Source organism: Polyodon spathula, chromosome 14 (genome assembly GCF_017654505.1).
Source record: "Polyodon spathula isolate WHYD16114869_AA chromosome 14, ASM1765450v1, whole genome shotgun sequence".
NCBI classification, from domain to species: Eukaryota; Metazoa; Chordata; class Actinopteri; order Acipenseriformes; family Polyodontidae; genus Polyodon; species Polyodon spathula.
The window spans coordinates 24,786,339-24,805,028 of NC_054547.1; the positions used below are offsets into that span (position 1 = coordinate 24,786,339).

Below are 18,690 nucleotides of genomic sequence, written 5' to 3' on the forward strand. Positions count from 1 at the left end.
AAAAAAGATTCCCAAATATAAGAAAATGTATTCAATCATTCTTCCCATAGGTCCTTTCTTCTTATGGGAACTAGCCTTGACCATATTGCTACCTGCTAACTACCTATTGACGTCAAGGCTGAAGGCATCAACCTTCTGCACTGCAGTCATTGAAAGTGTCAATGATCAGATTTTGCTGCTTGCTAATATAAAAGCAAAGGTAGCAATTTCTAAGGAGAAACACATTTATAAAGTATATAGTTGTTTTTGATACAGGTTGTAAATTACGTCAGTTTGCCATGTCTGACAGTACACTCCCTCTGGCACACAACTGACAAAATCATAACAACCTTCTTAAATAGTTCAAAAGGGTTTAAATACTGAGTGCTTCATCTTAAAGGAAGGGGAGCATTGCTTTCTGGCATGTCTGACTGACCTAGTTGTTTCAGTACTGCTGGTGCCCCAATATTTGCTTATTAGACTATCCTGCTGTATGGACTATGAAAATCTCTGTCCTACCCATTTGATGTTGTTGTTTCAGTGGGACGTGGCGCTGCCAGTCCTGCAGTGTGAAGAGAGTGGAGAGCCCACAGGCCACAGACAGGACCTTTACTCCAGGCCCGGTAGGTCTTTATTGACCCCAGCTTGTGCTATCTCTGTTTTCTATCCTATTTTTACCACATGTTATGCTTTACACTAGACAGAGATTTTGCAGTAGATATGGGCCCCGTTGTTCAATTAGTAATTCACATATTTTTAAACAATAACATTCATGTCTTGTATAGTATATTGAATCGTGCTGCAGCAGCCACCAGTTAAGGAAAATCAAAATAAACATTCTATGGGTGACTGAGCTTTTTACTCACATTTTATGTTTTCAGCCTGATTGGTCAAGGTGTCAAGTGATATAGAGGGGATTAATGATATAATTGGATTAATTAGATTACATATTTGCTATAACACGAGTTTCTTTCAAAACTGCATGTGTGAGGCCTACATGGAAATGCATTAATTATGATTTATGGAATTACTTCATTATGTTGAACCCCTTTAAGTATCAGCTTCTCCCCTTATTGGAGTTCCCAATTTGCCTCTGGTTGTCAGAACCCACTATCTGTTCCGAAGGGTGCTGGAGTGACAGAGAGTGCCAGCTCTACTGTGGATATCTCCTTCTTCTCCTCTCTCACCTCCACCTCCCTGTCCAGTGTCACGGCAACCAAGACCAGCCAGACCACAGGGGCAGCTGCCCAGGTAACTGACTGGAGCTTTCCACACAGCAGCTATGGGAAGAGAGGCTGGGGTCAATTATAGTTTCATTGTGTAATTGTAGTTGAACCCTTTTCACCCTTTGTAATGGTAATTATACCATATAATTGACCAATTACATTTCATTTATTTGTCATACAATCATCATTCTAGTGTTTTCAATCATGTTTAGTGGCCCTCTTTCTTTGAAAAAAAAAGTTTCTGTATTTGTACCTATGATTTATTGCTTGGTTATTTAGAATAAATAGAGGAAACATGCTAATGTGTGTAGGTGTTTGTTACTTTTTATTATAATTGTAACTGTAATTGAACAGAGTTGTACTCGTATTTGTAATTTCAGCAAACAATTCTGCTGTAATTGTAATTGTAATTATAATTGTCTAAACAGTGAGATGCTTCAATTACATTTTCATAGTTTTACTACTGTACTTTTTATAAACTGTTCTTATTGTGATTACTCAATCACAATATTAAAGTGCTTTGTCCTGAGTTCAGAAGTTGCTCGACAGTTTTTGTTGCCATCCATAGAGATGTGTAACATAGAGAAGACCTAAATTGTATTACCAGATCAGTAAATGGCGCTGGAGCTTGGCATAAAGATTCTTGCTGCACCTTTGTGATATGGCAGATAAAGATATAGCACTTTGAAAACGTCTTGTTGAGTGATACATTAGTTCAGATTTTGGGGTCCTATTCTTTTACAAAAGAGCAACGATTGTAATCCTAACTGGTATACCAAAGATTACACCTACATACTAATCCGTTCTCATGACAAATAAGAAAAGCATGGTGATAACACAAAAGTACATTACAATTTGGCTGTCTGTGTCCCTCACAGCAGTGGAGCACCCCTGAGTTTGGGGGTCCTGGGGAGAGGTGTGGGGTGTGCAGACAGGGAGGAGAGCTCAGCCGCTGCTCTCAGTGCCTCCAGCACTTCCACATCCGCTGCTACTTCCCTTCCACCAGCACTGCAGACGGAGCCAGGTTTGTATTCCCTGTACAGCAGTAATGCTTACACTTCAGGCTGCAGGCTCCAGACACTAACTGCTCTCCTCTCCCTCTCTGTCTTAGCATCGAGAAGCTGAGGTGCAAGTCCTGCAGTCGGAACTGGTGGAACGGCTCAGAGACAGACAGCAGACAGCTGTCCACCACTACTGGGGGGGCCCAGGTATGTCTGTCTCTTATGTGCCTGTCTATTGTTATACCATGCAAGGGAATGTGATATACTTTATTATACGAACCATTCACTAAAATACATGAATGTTTGCATTATAATAAGGATAAACACAGTTGTTTAAGTAAATACATCCATCATTTTAAATCTGATTTTGAGGTATTTCATGCAGGCGCTAGTTTGTTGCGTTTAAAAAGCTATCCGAAGAAGAGGATGCCATTCAGCCCATGTGGCAAAGTGGCTGCAGTGCGTAGGTGCGGTGATGTCACGGACCAGTAAGAAGCAACACAAAACAAAGAAGGACGGGGCAAAAACTTTTTTCAAAAACTCACATCTCTCCTTTGACACTCTCCACCTTCTGAGACAAGAGTGGGTCTTTTACATTTGTGGCTGAAGCCTTAATTACCTATTAATAAATGACCTTATTAAGGCGCCACATTCCCACGAGAATTCTAGGGAAGGGGTTTTAACCCTAAGTTCCTAGTAGCAGGTTAACCCCAATACTTTGTCAAATCAATTCTTAAAGTCACCCAACAATTGAGAATGAAAAAAAAAAAACTTGTCTTTATAAGCCATTCCATAACCTCATTATGATCTGTGTATTTTGTGTTTACATTATTATATTTAATTTAACTCTGATTTGATTAATCAAACTTTAACAGATTAAAAGAGATTTAAAACTATCCAGCCATTAATTTGTCAATTTGTTTGTCAGTTTGTTTGTCAATTCATGAATTGGTCCATTTGTTTGGCAATTCGTCAATATAGCATTCGTCAATAGCATTTTCCATAACAATTACACTACCAGTCAAAAGTTTTAGAACACCCCCATTTTTTCAGTTTTTATTGAAATTTAAGCAGTTCAAGTCCAGTGAATAACCTGAAATGGTACAAAGGTAAGCGGTAAAATGCCAGAGGTTAAAAAAAAAAGTTTAGGTTACCAAAAACTGAAAAATAAAGTACATTTCAGAGTTATACAAAAAGGCCTTTTTCAGGGAACAAGTAATGGGTTAACAACTTACAGCTGTTCTGCAGCAATGGAAGTAAATTAAGCCTTGAAAGTTGATGCTAACAATTCCTACAGGTGTCCCAACTTTTGTTGCTTACTTACTGTGACAAAGTGCCTGCTCTTGTGTATATTATCTGTTATATGTTGTTATATAGTGTGAAAGATTGCGCCACTAACGGTTCGTTGCCCCTTTAAAAGCAGACCCAGGACACGGAAATGGATTTTGAAGCGCTTACGCGCTATTTTTAATAAACACAAATAAAAACAAACAAAACAGAAACAAACACCTAGCTCGCTCTTGGAGCTCTAACATTAACGGGAACCTAACTAAGCACTCAGGACGGCTAAGCAGTTTACCTGACACAAACAGCGAATACAAACTCACACGGACTTCTCTCAGCACTCTCTTCAATATGACTGGATACACACGCAGTCTGGCTCTTCACTCAGCAGCCATGAGCAAACTGGCTGCCTCTCTTAAATACCCTGCACCTGGGTCTAATTTGCAATTACCAACAGGTGCAGGGGATAACTAAACAATTAAAACAATTCAAACCCTTAGCCCAGTTCACCCACAGTGCATTTTCACATGGTTTTAGCAGGGAGGAATTTTAACCCCCTCCCTGCTATCTTACAATAGTCATTGGTACACGGGATATAAACGGGTTTGTGTAACACGAGTGTTTAAAATGTATATTTGTATTTAGGCACAAGGATTGCACAGCACTTCACGTGCAAGTAAAAAGTAATAATATGTGAGCACGGGGAATTGCACTTTATTAATTCACGTGCAGTTGTACCGAGACTCCAATTGAATGATTGATTAGCAATCGAGTCTTGGTACAGCTGCATAAAAACAGCTTGTTTTCACCCACTCGGGGTTGGGTGTTTGGTGAGTGGAGAACGGGAGAGAGAGGAGGATACAAAATTTAATAACAATTGCTATTGCGTGCTGGTGGGACCAGCACAATACTTGTTTATTTAAAAACTCACCGTGTTTTGTCTGTGTAGTTCGTTTTGTTTATGTCTATTAGTTTTGGTGTAGAGTGCCGTGTCCTGTTTCTGTTTGTTCAACCCTTTTATTTTTCAGTAAACCAGCGCAAGCAAGCGCCATCATCATTTCATTTCATCCGTCCTGTCTGTTGTGTTCATTCCTTTTTCTTGTTTCTGACGTCTCCCACTTCGGCCGTCTTTGTGACACTTACAAACCCTCTGTCAGTATAAAAGCAGTGTTGGACCAGACTGTGTTACTACACCCTCTTAAGCATTATTTGGACAGTGTTGTACTGCAGGAAGTGTTATATTGCTATCATAATGGCGAGAAAAAGGCAATTAACAAAACAGACAGACCATTATAACCCTTAAAAGTGTAGGTCTTTCCTTTAGAGAAATTGCAAAGAAAGCCAAGGTGTCAGTGAATACAATTTCCTACACCATCAAAAGGCACTTGGAAACTGGAGGAAACTCTGACAGGAAGAGGTCTATCAGACCCAAAGCCACAACAGAATGAGAAGACAAGTTTCTGAGAGTCAACAGCTTGCGTGATAGGGGGCTCACAGGACAACAGGTTCAAGCACAGCTTAACACTGCTCGAAGTAAGCAAGTCTCAGTTTCAACTGTGAAGAGAAGACTTTGAGCTGCAGGTTTGACAGGTCGAGTGGCAGTAAGAAAGCCATTGCTAAGATGGCAAAATAAGAAAAAGAGGCTTGCCTGGGCCATAAAGCACCGCCAGTGGACTACTGAAGACTGGAAGAATTTCTTATGGACCTATGATCAAAATTTGAAATCATCGGTTCATCCTGCAGGGTTTTTGTATGCCGTTGAGTAGGCGAAAGGATGGTTCCTCGGTGTGTGACACCAACTGTCAAACATGGAGGAGGAAGCGCGATGGTCAGGGGCTCTTTTGCTGGATCCAGAGTCGGCAACTTGCACAGAGTGAGTGGCACCCTGAACCAAAACGGCTACGACAGCATTTTGCAGTGCGATGCAATACCCTCTGGTATATGCCTAGTTGGTCAGGGGTTCATCCTACAGCAAGATAATGACCCAAAACATACCTCCAGGCTATGTCAGAACTACCTTAGAAGAAAAGAACAAGACGGTTGGCTTCAAATCATGGAATGGCCAGCACAGTCTCCAGACTTAAACCCCATCGAGCTGGTTTGGGATGAACTGGACAGAAGGGTGAAAGCGAAGCAACCTACAAGTGCAACACATTTGTGGGAACTTCTGCAACAGTGTTGGGAAGAACTTTCCGGACAATATTTGATTTCCATTGTAGAAAGAATGCCACAAGTGTGTTCGGCTGTTATAGCTGCATAAGGTGGCTACTTTGAGTAAAAAATTTAGATTAAATTTTGTTAAACAAAATGATTCCATGATTTATTTTTTATCTCCAATTAATTATTTGTTCTATGCTTTAATTTCAGAGTACATTGAGACTTTAAACTGAGTAAATTTCCATAAAAATGGAGGTGTTCTAAAACTTCTGACCGGTAGTGTACATATTGTCATAATTTGCTAATGTTGCCATGTGGAAGGGTGGGGATATTCACTGACATAGGAAACAGAAGATGGTATTTTTTATTTGTTCAACTGTTGTCTGTGGCCTGCATACCTGCAACAGTAATTGGGACCACAGGGTTACCACCGCAATTATATGCAGGAGCATTCACAGGTGCTCAAATGTAGCCTTATGGTGCAGTTTGGGGAACGCCGTAAAAGCCCTCATCTGCTTGCCTCTCTCTCTTTCTTAGCCAGTTAACCCAAAACCACGCTGTCCTGTCCTTTCTGATCATATTTGGCTGGGGGAAGGGAAGCAGACGCATTTTCGGTATATCCACTTTCCGGCAGGGATGACTCGACAGCTGTCCCTCCAGCTGCTCTCAATAATTGGCATTGTGCTCTCCTCGGTTTCTGGGCAGGGTTTGTGCAGCGCCGGGATCCCCTCTGGCTGTACCATCTGTCAATCTCTCTTTGGCATTGTGCTCTCCTCGGTTTCTGGGCAGGGTTTGTGCAGCGCCGGGATCCCCTCTGGCTGTACCATCTGTCAATCTCTCTTTCTTCCCTATTTAAGTTGTGCACTATTTCCTGCTCTTGTCTTTCGTTTTGTGTTGATACGCTGCAGGAACCTCCACGTCGGATTTTCCTCAAAATATCTTCATTTCTCCGATGGACCAACTACTTAATACAAACCTCTACCCAGCAAATTCGCTCGCACAATCAAGACAAGCGGCAGTTCTCTCCACAGCAGCAGCGCAGCAACCAGGAGACCTACCCGAACTCATCCCTATGCTTCATAACAATATTTATACGACATGACATGAACTCCTTCATTCACCTCATCGCGGTTGGACGATATGGACAAACCGGTTGCTTTTGCATCACCACTCCAAACATGGCCGTCGTCTCTGGCTCAGCACTTCCGGTCTCCACAGCTAACATTCTGACCTGCAACTGGGCATCAGCCTTCTCAATGGCCACAGCTAACACCTGTAGTCAAAAATCAAGTCCAGCCACCATATTTTCTACTTTTCATGTTTATGCAACATGGATGGCTAGATTCTCAAAGCTAGATTCACAAAGCTATTTTCCAAGCTCATTTTATTGTCTGAAAAGGAACATTTTTCAAGTACAGTTCTAAGTTAAACTGCTTGTAACAAACGACTTTTTTGTCAAGTTAAATTTTTTGGAACAGGCTTCACAATGCTATTTTGGTGAACCTACCCATCCTGTACACTGCCAGTTTTCCTGAGCTAAACATATGTTCATATTTTGATTTTACCCCAGCAAAGCCGAATTTTACTTCCTCCCCTGCTCGCTTAGCAGCTCCAGCCACGCCTTGTCAGCAATAATCCTTGATTAAATGGCATAGAAAGCTCCAGCACCTTTTGCAATTCCTCCTTCAGCCTCGTGTCAATCTTCACCTCTCCTTCATTACATTTTCTCTTTCAGTGGCTCCTTGCTTGCCTCAGCCCAGGTAGTCCTGGTCCCGCCCTCATCTATCCATTCCACAGTACAACCGAGTTACTGCAACTGCTTCAGGCTCCAATCAGCAGCCGTCATCCAACGTGACGCACTCAGTTGATTCGAGTGCAAGTAATAGAAGATAGTCAGTTCTACACACGCCCCCCGGTCACACAGATTAACTCCATCCAGCAGCAACAAATGCTCATATGCTCTGCACTGCCCTGCAGCAACAAATGCTCATACGCTCTGCACTGCCCCACAGCAACAAATGCTCATATGCTCTGCACTGCCCCCAGTCACATATGCTGATATTCTCTGCACTGCCCCCGGTCACATATGCTGATATTCTCTGCACTGCCCTGCAGTTACAAATGCTCATATGCTCTGCTCTGTCCTGCAGTTACAAATGCTCATATGCTCTGCACTGCCCTGCAGTTACAAATGCTCTTACGCTTTGCACTGTCCTACAGCAACAAATGCTCATATGCTCTGCACTGCCCCGCAGTCACAGACTCACCCTCTCTCTCTCTCCATCCGATTCGTATGCAAAACCTTCCATCTGCTTCCTCTAAACACAGAATCTCTGATTCTCCAATTAAAAAAATAACCCACAAAAAATCGGGAATCACCTATTCATCGATCTTTTTGCCCCGGTGGGCAGATCCTCCGGTCTCAATGGCCTAATTCCCCTCGATTAACTCTCGCTTTGTTACATTACAGCTTCCGACGCTATTAATCCATCAAAGCAGCAGGCCACGGCGCTTAGCTCTTAAAAGCGAATATTTTAGTTGCTCTTAATCGTGCCTTCCTCGGAATGACCCGGGTCACCGTCAATCCGAAACCAGCCTCCCACTCGACAAATCCTGGAGTACATTTGTCAGCTCATTATCAACTTTCAAGTATTTTCAATCTCTAAATGCAACTGGTTATCTCCCTTCGGACACTTAAGTTTCTCAATTTGCATTATTCCAAGGCAGAACATTCATATCACGCATTCTCTTTCTCGCCTCAACTGTAAAAATATATATATATCTTTCAGAAGCAAGAAAGCTTCCACCAGAGCTTTCAACCCTCCAGCTTTCCTCCATACTCGGATCATGGCAGCCATTTCCACAGTCAAGGCTAACGTTAATTCCCATTTAGTATATCCGCTCATCCTCTCAAATACTACAACATTAATACATGTTGAGAGATGTGGTACGAGACTGGATCTGTCTTGATTATGAGTTAAGGAGTTCCACTATTAGAAGAATGACTGGAGTTGTGAAACCCAAATCTCTGAATGTGAGTTCACCTTTTCCATTCCAAGCAGACATGACAGTAGCAAACCACTGATCGATTCTGTATTACCCAACACATAGGATATTCGGCATCTTATCTCTAGACATCAGGATGTGGTACTCCTTGCTGCAACACTGGAACACTCAATGAATGTAGTTCTAGCTGCTCATCTTCAAAACACATCACCAAGTCACTTTAGCAAGAACATCAACTGCCGTTGCAGTTTTCCGCATCCACCCCTCCGTCCTCAAAAAAAAAAAGTCATGTTCCTAGGTCTCCAACAGACATGCAGAACAGAAAGCTAGGCTCCGGATTTGCACTTATCTGTGATGGTGGTGATAGACCACTGCTCTCGTTGGGTTGCAAGAGCTACATATGCTGAACGTGAAACAGTCATACTTGATGCAAGAAGCTTTGGCAGTGGCTCAAGACACGTCTTCACTGTCGGCCCAGTGAGGGAAGAATGCTGGATAGCTACTCTGAGGAACAGTACTTGGAAGTGGCGTTAGCCACATTAAAGGAGCAATTGGTCCTCAAGTTCCGGAGCCTGGTTCCCAACGCGAACTCTCGTCCTCCCCTTCAAGGACCTGACGTTCATCTGAACTCTCTCCAGTCTCCTCCGCTCCGCACGACAGTTCATGTCTGAGGCTTTAGCTCCTTCCACCTAGTCTGCCTACTCCACCGCCTGGTCAACATTCCTCCTATTTTGCACCCAGAATCGGATCTCTTATTCAGTCAGCAACCTAGACTACTTCCTCGCATTCATTACCTACCTATGGGTCTCCTTGAACTTCCTCCCCTTATCTGTCAGATCCTACCTATCTGGCATTCAACATCAGTTCCATCTTTCGTCCATCCCTGCTCCACAGCCCCTGTCCGTCCCGGCTATCCGCCTGACTCTCTGCGGCATGGAAAGAGCTCTCCCAGCAGCCGTGCCTTCCAGGCTACCAATATCCTTGGACTTCCTTCGGCTTCTAATCTTCTCACTCAGGAACTGCTGCTTTAATCCATCGGATGACCCCAACATGGAGGTGCTGCGTCTATGCTTTCTTCGGCTTCCTTCGTTGTTTGGAATTCTCGTTTCCTTCTCCATCCAGCATTCCAGCGCTTGGCTTGCGATGCTCTGACCTATCCCAGCTTCCTGGTGATCACTTTATCCGTCCGCTGAGGTCCAAGGTGGATCAACTCCATAGAGGTCACTTCATCCAGCTGTCAAAGATTCATTCCTCTCTCTGCCCCAGCTCTGCTTTAACCAGGTATCTTGCGATCAAGAGCTGTCTTCCCTCAGATCCTCTGTTCTCAGACCACTCAGATTCTATTATCTCTAGACATTGGTTTTCTTCCCACCTCTCCTTCTTCCTGACAAGAGCCGGATTTCCTTCCCAGTCCTATTCTCCTCATTCATTCCGGATCGGAGCTGCCACCTCAGCTGCACGAGCAGGGGTTAATCAACACACAATTAAATCCCTAGGATGTTGGTGGTCTTCTGCCGTAGAGACCTATATCAGGATGACTTCTTTGGACATTACAGCTGCCCAACAATCCTTGGTTAGCATGCCCGGAGTGTGGGTGCCCTCTCGGCCAGGTCCACAAGAGGTTTCCTCTTGCTGGGGGGGGTTTCCTCTCCACAGCGCGGACGGCCTCTGATCCATAGCCTGTCCCTACTAACCTCTCCATGTCCGCTTTGTTTTCCAGTTCACGTTTATTTGTGCGGCATGCAGTTCTTTTCTCTCCCACGGGTGCGGTTCTGCGGGGAACCGGGGGACCATTGTTGGAGGGGAAGTGAGTCTCACTCCCCCGACCGGGCCTGGCTCCACCGCCCAGGTTCCTCATAGGTCAGAGGGGACCCCCGGCCACACCTATTCTTTCGCAACTCGTGCGTTTTAGCCTCAGCGAGGCTCTAATCTATACACCTTCCTCTTAACCCTCTCATTTTCCTCCAGGTCCCGAGGGCATCTAGCGGGTGCCCGTCCCTCACTTCGGGGCTCACGCCTGATGGAGGTCAGTTCTACGGACAGGGCCTGTCTAGATCTTTTTCCTTTCCAGGTACCTTTCAGTCCCTCTGGGGTAGCCGGGTCTCCGTACCACCAGGCAAGCTGCCGGGACGGGTCCTCCACTGAGGGTGGGAGGGATTTCCTCTATCTATGTCATCCCCTACTCACCACAACTGCGCAAGCAGCTAGCAGATCTTCAAGCAGTAGGGGACCTGTCCTGTCTGTTTGACTTTGTCACTAAAACTCTGTCGCCCAAGTCCCACAAGCACTCCATTCCCCTTGTTGTTCCCCTTGTTGTTCCGTGAAAACTAATAATGAAAACTAAAGGTGAAATGAAAAGGGAAAACAAAACACAGTAATAAAACTACAAAACAAAAGTGCTGCTTATGCAGTGCCCCCACTGCCGCTATGCCGGTCAGCTCAGATCTCCGTCCTACACTTGTCTATTCTCTATACACTGGGATGGCCAGAGTTCCCCGTATACATACACACGTCCCCTCGGGTACGTAATAATTTATTTTATTTGTTATTTTAGTTGTTTAAGGCGGGCTTGCCTGTTTCGTTCTCTCTTCAACCGATGGCATTCCTGCCTGGTCTTTGTTTACACTAGCGTCTTCCGCCAGAGTCACGGGGTATCCCCTGTCAGGCCACCCCAATGCATAACCAAGTGCAGTTTTTATGGGCTGAGCACCCCCCCAAGGCCTGCCTCTCAACCACTCAGAGAGAGGGGAAGTCAACACACCCTCTTCCCCACCTCTCCGTGTCATTGCCATGACTGACAGGTGGGTCTTATAAGGCTGCTGCCCTCTTCCTAAGGAACCATGCATGCGCCAGACAGTCAGCACAGACCTCCCCTGTTACATGCTGTTTTCTTCAAAAGGCCTTGGGCAAATGTGAAGTCTACTCAAAAGTTTGATGCATTTTAACATGGCGAAAACCAACACAAACCAACAAAATATCTGATGCCTCCATTGACTGTTCATAGAAAAAATTCTGCCGAGCTCTCTGTATATACCACAATGCTTTGCGTGCAGTGAGACAGAAGTCTCCATTGAAAATCAGCGGAGTCGAGTATCTTGTTAAATAGAATATCTTTTGAAAAGCCCTTTCTAATAAATTGCAATATTATTGGCTGAAGCAGTTTTGATTGAGGCTAGATTTTCATTGGTTACAATATTAGTGTGTGCTCCCATAGGCTAGAAAAGTTGCAGTGTTTTCAGCACAGTGCGAGATTGACAGTTGGAAGTTTGCAGGGAAGTTCGTCTGGCTGATTGGTAATTAGCCTTTCGTATTAATGAATTGACAAATTAATTAATGAATTATTAGATTAATTAAATAAGTTTATGAATTAGGGTATGAATTGATTAATTTATGGACGAATTGCTGGACAAATGGACCAATTCATGACTTGACAAACAAATTGACAAATTAATGGCTGGATAGTTTTGGCACAAATGGCAACCTTTAAAAATGACTACATGCTAGTTCACATTGATAGGCTTTATTAAAGGAAATGATGCATGGAAATTCATTTGCGTGGCAACACTGTTCATTGTTAGTTTAAACCTTTTACAATTACGGGTTTTGCGATGTCGCTACTGCTGACAAAGGTATGTTCATTGTTAAGACTTCTAATTGCGCTATTTATTATTATTATTATTATTATTTATTATTATTATTATTATTATTATTATTATTATTTTTGTTTTGTTAGCGAGAATTACTTTAATAGTTCTGGATGTGTCAGCACAATGAGAACTTGTTCTCAAAGGAATTACCTGCTTAGATAAAGGAACTGATTGATGGAGTCTAGAAGGAAAGCTACACTCCAATGATTAAATTGAACATGCAGACTCAGGAAGGATTATTTTTTTAAACGACTGAGTCAACCAATGGTCCAGACAAACAGAAATGAGACTGTAAAAGAACATATTTTGTACAACAGAAATCAACTGAAAGTACCTCATTAACAGACAATGCCTACTTTATTTCATGATGTTAAAAAAATCTAAATCATGTTCATATACTTTTTTAAAAAGAATGTAATGCAAAACTTTTGGACATAGCTGTACACACATAATACAAACTCTGATAAATGACCTTTTCAGGTGGCATTTGCTGGGAACACAGCTGAGCAGAGTACCTCTCTCTCTGAGCAAATCTTGAATAAGGATGAATTTGACACCCTGCTGGGAGAGGTAAATCATGCTTTCCTGTCCTCGGTCACAAAGCAAGTGCACTACAGCATGCTATATACATATGGTGGTTTAGGAAAAGTGGCAGGGAGAAGTAGGTTGTGATTAAAAAACGAGTACTTTTATTTACTTTAATCATTTACAGAAGTATATGCTTTTCTTTTATATTTCACGGTTAATGTATTTGATTTGCTATGTTTGAGTATTTCTGCACAAAATGTGATTTATTCTAGAAATGTATTTGCCAGGATTTACTCATCATAAATTACAGTGACATATTGCTATATTCTTACATGGAATTTGCTGTTGATCCTAAAATGGATAAGTGATGAGGCATGAAAAGTGTTTAAAACCTACCATACCATATTTTTAAAACCTACCATACCATTTCTTTTTAAATCATCTTCACTTGATTAAGGTATATTTTTGATAGATATAAATAAACCTTGTTTCCTTCCTGCTATTAAAGGGTTTACAAAGAAACCTTTGTCTAGAAATTAGAAATTCAAGAGTGATATGCCACTGAATGACGTATAAATATTTGTAACTAAGATAAATGGACTCCCAGTAATAATCTCAGATTGAAAGGCTTTTAAATAATTGCAGTTGTTGACTCCAGATGAATCGCAGTGAAAGATAAATCTCTCTCCCTGCCTCGTCTCTTTGCAGAGCTCCATTGACGGAATCCTGCAGTGGGCCTTTCAGAACATCTCCCGCCCCCTCTCTGAGAGCCAAGGTTATTTCCAGTAACTGCCCTGAACAAGACACTGGACAGCGGGCTGCACTTCGTTGCAGGGGTGTTAGATTTTGTTAAATTTCCTAAACATTTGAGCTTTAGCCTAGGATTATTTTAACACCAATTATGTTCCCTCACTGCAGCAATTCCCCACACAGCCCAGGAGAACTGAAGGTTCAGTAGACGTCCTGTGATCCCATGACCAAGCCAGTTTCATCTTTTACACTGAGGAACTTTCCTGAGCTCATTAGACGCCTGGCCAGTAGGGTCCGCTATAGCATGATGGGTAGGAACAGTCCCTGTCGCTTTTGCCTCCCAATTCCATGCTCCTTTAAAGTCAATGCAATGCTCCTTCTGAAATCCTCAGCAAAGATCGGCGACTTTGCACAGCCAGGATGCAAACCTGCGCTCCCCTATCTGCATGACTCACCCTGCACACCACAGCTAGGCTTTTACCAAGTGAGCCGCTCTGAGACCCCCGAATTAAACACTGGTAAACATTTACATATTGGCAATTTTTTGTAGCCAATCAAAAAAAGCCATCATGAGAAACCCTCCAATGCTGTTACTTTTTTATGATGCATGGCAACATTGATGTGACTGAGACTACATGTGCACATAAATAATTATTGAATTCATAACCTTAATACATTTGGAATACATAAGTTGCACTGAACACTCCTTACTGAATAAACACATCTATATTTGACAACGATTAAACGTTTAGGAAACATTTGAAACATTTAACACTTGGAAAATGTTTAAACTTGAAACTATAAAGAGTTCAGGTTCATAACCATATTACTGGTTGAAAACTTTCATGAATCACTATTTCCATGTGATTTAGGACTCCTCCTAATCCCTGTTTATCAAAAAGGGAGAAAACTCTTGGGAGTTGAATTCAATCAAACACAGGATATGTAAAAGTGGAGAGGGTCAGAAATTCTGTATGTGATACTGCAACTAGAAATCCGAAGTTGCACTTGATTTATTAATAAGTGAAGACAATGGCTATAGAGGGTTATTGGGTCTTTTACACAATATAAACCACTGATTCTAGGTAGTGAGCAAACTATTTGACCAAAACAATGTGCAGAGAATTACACTGTATGTTTAAATAGTGGGGAAGTGGCTGCATAGGAAAAATAAAGTGCTTGTTCTTGATTTGTAGAACCCTTTAATTGAAGTGTGTTGGGCAGTACCTGAGGAAATGTGTTATAGAGTTATTTACAGTGATTGTTTCAGTTCTTATAAAATCAATCATGTTGGTGTAATGGTCAGTGCTATCATTGATGCATGGGGAGGAGAGGAGGGCTGGGGGAGGAGTTTGCATTCAGAATGTTTGGTTTACTGAATACCTGTTTAGTTTCTATTAGCTTGTCCGTGAAAGTCTTGTGTAAGCAGAATCTGCTTAACCCTGTCTTACAATCTTAGCAGGACCTTCAGAGGAGGGTCGCCTCGTTAATGAGAACTCTGCAAACAACTTTTAAATGCACAATACATGTCTCATTCAAAGCTGAAGGATTTTCATTAATACATGTTTGTTCAAAATTAAAAAAAAAAAAAAAAACTGTTAAGTGTACAATGCAAATAATAAATAAAATGTCTTGACAATTAAATATCACGCTGAAATCTGATAATCCCTGGGAGTAGCTGAGTGTAATTCACAGAAAGCCAGCTGTCAGTCACTCCAAGTTACTGATTATTTTAACAGGAGAAGGGTCTGTGACAATTTCTCTGTGTCAAGTCTTAATGGTATAGCTTTCTGAAACTCTGAATGAACCATAAATGAATGAACTGGTTTTTTTTACGAAATATTACCTGTTAGGGAAATGTATGATTTTGATAGACCTTTTTTGTCACTAAAGCTGCTCTGCAATTATCTCTTGATGTGGAGTATTGCTATTATTTGATGTTTAATGTGCTTTTTCAGTGTAATCTTTTAAAGGAAAGCACAGTTCTATCTCTTCTTTTTCCAGTTTCTTGTGAGGAGGTCTTAGACAAGTTAACAGTCAGTTCTTGGTCTGTCATGTTACTAGCTTTTATCCCATTTATATACAGGGTGATTCAGAATTCTTGCAACATGATTATTTTCAATTTTTTCAATTCTACATACATGTTGACATTAGTGAGCAAGCATCTGGGGAACATGTCAGAGAACGTCTATTATAGACATTTCTTCTTTACATATCATCCTCCATGTACCCTTGAGTGAATTATGAATCTCCCTGTATAACTGTGTTTGTACTGTAATGAGAGGTCTCATCAGTGTGGCAGACAGGTATGCCCGGGGGCAGCATCTGAATTGAGGGGACTTCAACTCCTTGTTTTCCTGAGCAGTGGTTCCGTGCCTGGCTGTGCGTATGTCTGCCAGCAGGCTTGTCTGGTTTCAGGCCTGTGACTCCACCCTGTTCTTGTCTCTCTATGTGGTGACAGGGGTACAGGTAATCCCTCTCATGTTTCACTGGCTCTCTTTTCACTGTGGAAGGAGAGAGAGATGGCAGCCATGAGTTCACCACATGAGTGCGTTAGAAAATGCATTCTCATTTTCTTTTGAGAAAATGAAATAAGCTTCTCCCCCATATAATTCCAACATATATGCATAACAAGTAATATATTGGACTATAGTTACAAATAATGCTGTATATATTTACACTTCAACCCAAAACTTCTCATTGAGGTTTTCTTGTCTAAACAATAAAAGGATGAGTGTCTATAATATGTGAATTTTGCCTACAATCTTTAAACATATTCAGTCATTGGTATGTTGTTCTGCATTATGACTTGATAAAGATTAGAAGATGATATTAATGGAGCTCACATTAAAAAATGGATACAAAGTAAGAAAATTGAGAAACAATGCCAGAGTGGGCCTGCATTGAATTGGATACATATGGAAACAGTAAGAATGGTATGATAGATCCAATAAGGTTGAAGCAACTTCCATAGCAAATATTTCATTTGTATTCATCACATGTAGGTAAAATTCCCATCTTTTAGACCCTTGTCTTTTGATTTCACGCTTAAAGTCCACTTGTCTATCATTAAATGTTGTACATCCATGAAGCGTTGAGGACTGATTGCAAACTTCCTAAGGTTAAGGGAGTGTATTAACATTAAACCCTCAATGAAAACTCTCACTGAAGGTGAACATCCAGTTGATCTGAAGAAAGATCACACTTCCATGCAGTTCAGTGTTGGTTAAAAGAAAGATCACACTTCCATACAGTTCACAGTGGTGGTTAAAAGAAAAATGACACTTCCATGCAGTTCACAGTATTGATTAAAAGAAAGATCACATTTCCATGCAGTTCACAGTGTTGATTAAAAGAAAGATTGCATTTCCATACAGTTCACAGTGTTGATTAAAAGAAAGATCACACTTCCATACAGTTCACAGTGGTGATTAAAAGAAAAATGACACTTCCATGCAGTTCACAGTGTTGATTAAAAGAAAGATCACATTTCCATGCAGTTCACAGTGTTGATTAAAAGAAAGATCACACTTCCATGCAGTTCACAATGTTGATTAAAAGAAGGACCACGCTTCCATGCAGTTCACGGTGTTGATTAAAAGAAAGATCACACTTCCATGCAGTCCACTGTGTTGGTTAAAAGAAAGATCACACTTCCATGTTATGTGCTCCTCCTGTACCTCAGGAAACTGAGTTTCTTCAGGAACGACAGGATCTTGAGCTTTGGCCTCAAGCGAAGTGGGGCTGAGCTGCAAAGAGAAAGAGAATTAGAGTGATAAGACGATGTCTTGATTTATTATTTTTTAATTCATTTTTCCTGAGACTGTTCACTGTCCTGAGATATACTGATATCTAAGGATAAACCATAAAAAAACAACAATTATATTATATTGTTACTTCCAATATGTAATAACTTGTAAATGATTATCTTCTATGGACTGCTGTCAGGGAGATGTATGCAAATTGAGTTACATGTGTTACACAATGATAAACCACGGTTACACCAAACCCCAATCATCGAGTGCATATGAACTGGCTACCCTCTTTTCCATGTTGATAACAAAAGTATTGTTTAATCATGGTGTGGTCAGGATTGAAAACGATGAAGCAAAATTTGACCATTAGGAGGCAACCTGACTCCTGATTTTGAAAAGCAAATAATGTTATGGAAAAAAAAAAAAAAAACAACAACTGGGTTTACCATTCAGACTGCCCATCAGTGAGAGCTTTGATCTGGTCCTCCTCTTCCTCTTCCTCCTCCTCCTCCTCCTTCTCACTCTCTGGTATCCAGCTCCACACCGCAGTGTCCACCCACAGCGCCTCCTGCAGTCTGAGCCCTCGTCCCACACTAGTTGTCTGCCGACACAGCGGGCAGCAGAGTGTGAGCATACCTCCCCTCTCCCGCGCCACGCAGACCAGGCACGCCATGCAGAACATGTGGCCACAATGCAGCAGGCGAGGCTCGCGGCCGCAGCGGGAGTAGGGCAGGTAGCACACCCCACACTCCATAACCTCGGATGACACCATTGCTACTGGATCCAGGTTCAGACAGATGACAGCTGGGCTTGCAATGACAGCCTTGTCTACTTGTGTGTTATTGGGACTCAATGTCAGTGCACAGATTGCTGTCAAAATGAAAAATAATTCTGGTGAGTAAAATATCTAAAACACTTTTTGGCCACCAAGAGAAGTTGTGGAAGTGGTTATGTTTCTGGGACTTCCACTGGTAATTATTAGGCCTTCCTTCACGTGTTGAAAGATCTGCTATCTGAGACCATCATGTATTCTCAATATTATACATATCCTACATATATCATGGTTATGCATGTGTAAATAAAATAAAATATATATATATATATATATATATATATATATATATATATATATATATATATAATATATTATATATAATATTATATATATAAATAAACATTTTTTTTTGATTTGTAGGACTGAGTAATCAGCGTGAGATGTACATTCTATAATGTAATCAGTACATTGTCAGCCTATTTCATACATAGTTATTTTTCATACAGTATGCAAACAAACTACTAACATGACTGAAACTGGTGAAGTTATTTTGCTTCTACTTTCAGTCTAAGAAAACAATTG

At 41.5% G+C, this 18,690-nt stretch overlaps 2 protein-coding genes across 2 annotated transcripts in view; one reads left to right on the plus strand and one right to left on the minus strand.

Annotated features, from left to right (window-relative positions):
* The window catches only part of aire (autoimmune regulator), a 31,539-nt gene extending 17,265 nt beyond the window's left edge, over positions 1–14,274 (plus strand). The window contains exons 9-14 of the mRNA XM_041269911.1: positions 521–602; positions 1,084–1,230; positions 2,084–2,229; positions 2,317–2,413; positions 12,781–12,870; positions 13,537–14,274. Coding sequence (XP_041125845.1) covers positions 521–602; positions 1,084–1,230; positions 2,084–2,229; positions 2,317–2,413; positions 12,781–12,870; positions 13,537–13,617 — 643 coding nt within the window. The 3' untranslated portion in view covers positions 13,618–14,274. The remainder of the gene's footprint in view (positions 1–520; positions 603–1,083; positions 1,231–2,083; positions 2,230–2,316; positions 2,414–12,780; positions 12,871–13,536) is intronic.
* A 2,965-nt stretch (positions 14,275–17,239) lies between these two features.
* LOC121326573 (RING finger protein 227-like) lies at positions 17,240–18,105 on the minus strand. The gene is made up of 2 exons (XM_041269912.1): positions 17,780–18,105; positions 17,240–17,327 (listed from the first exon to the last, which is right to left on the minus strand). The coding sequence occupies exons 1-2, from the start codon at positions 18,103–18,105 to the stop codon at positions 17,240–17,242; spliced, it is 414 nt and encodes a 137-aa protein (XP_041125846.1).
* Positions 18,106–18,690: the final 585 nt, after the last annotated feature.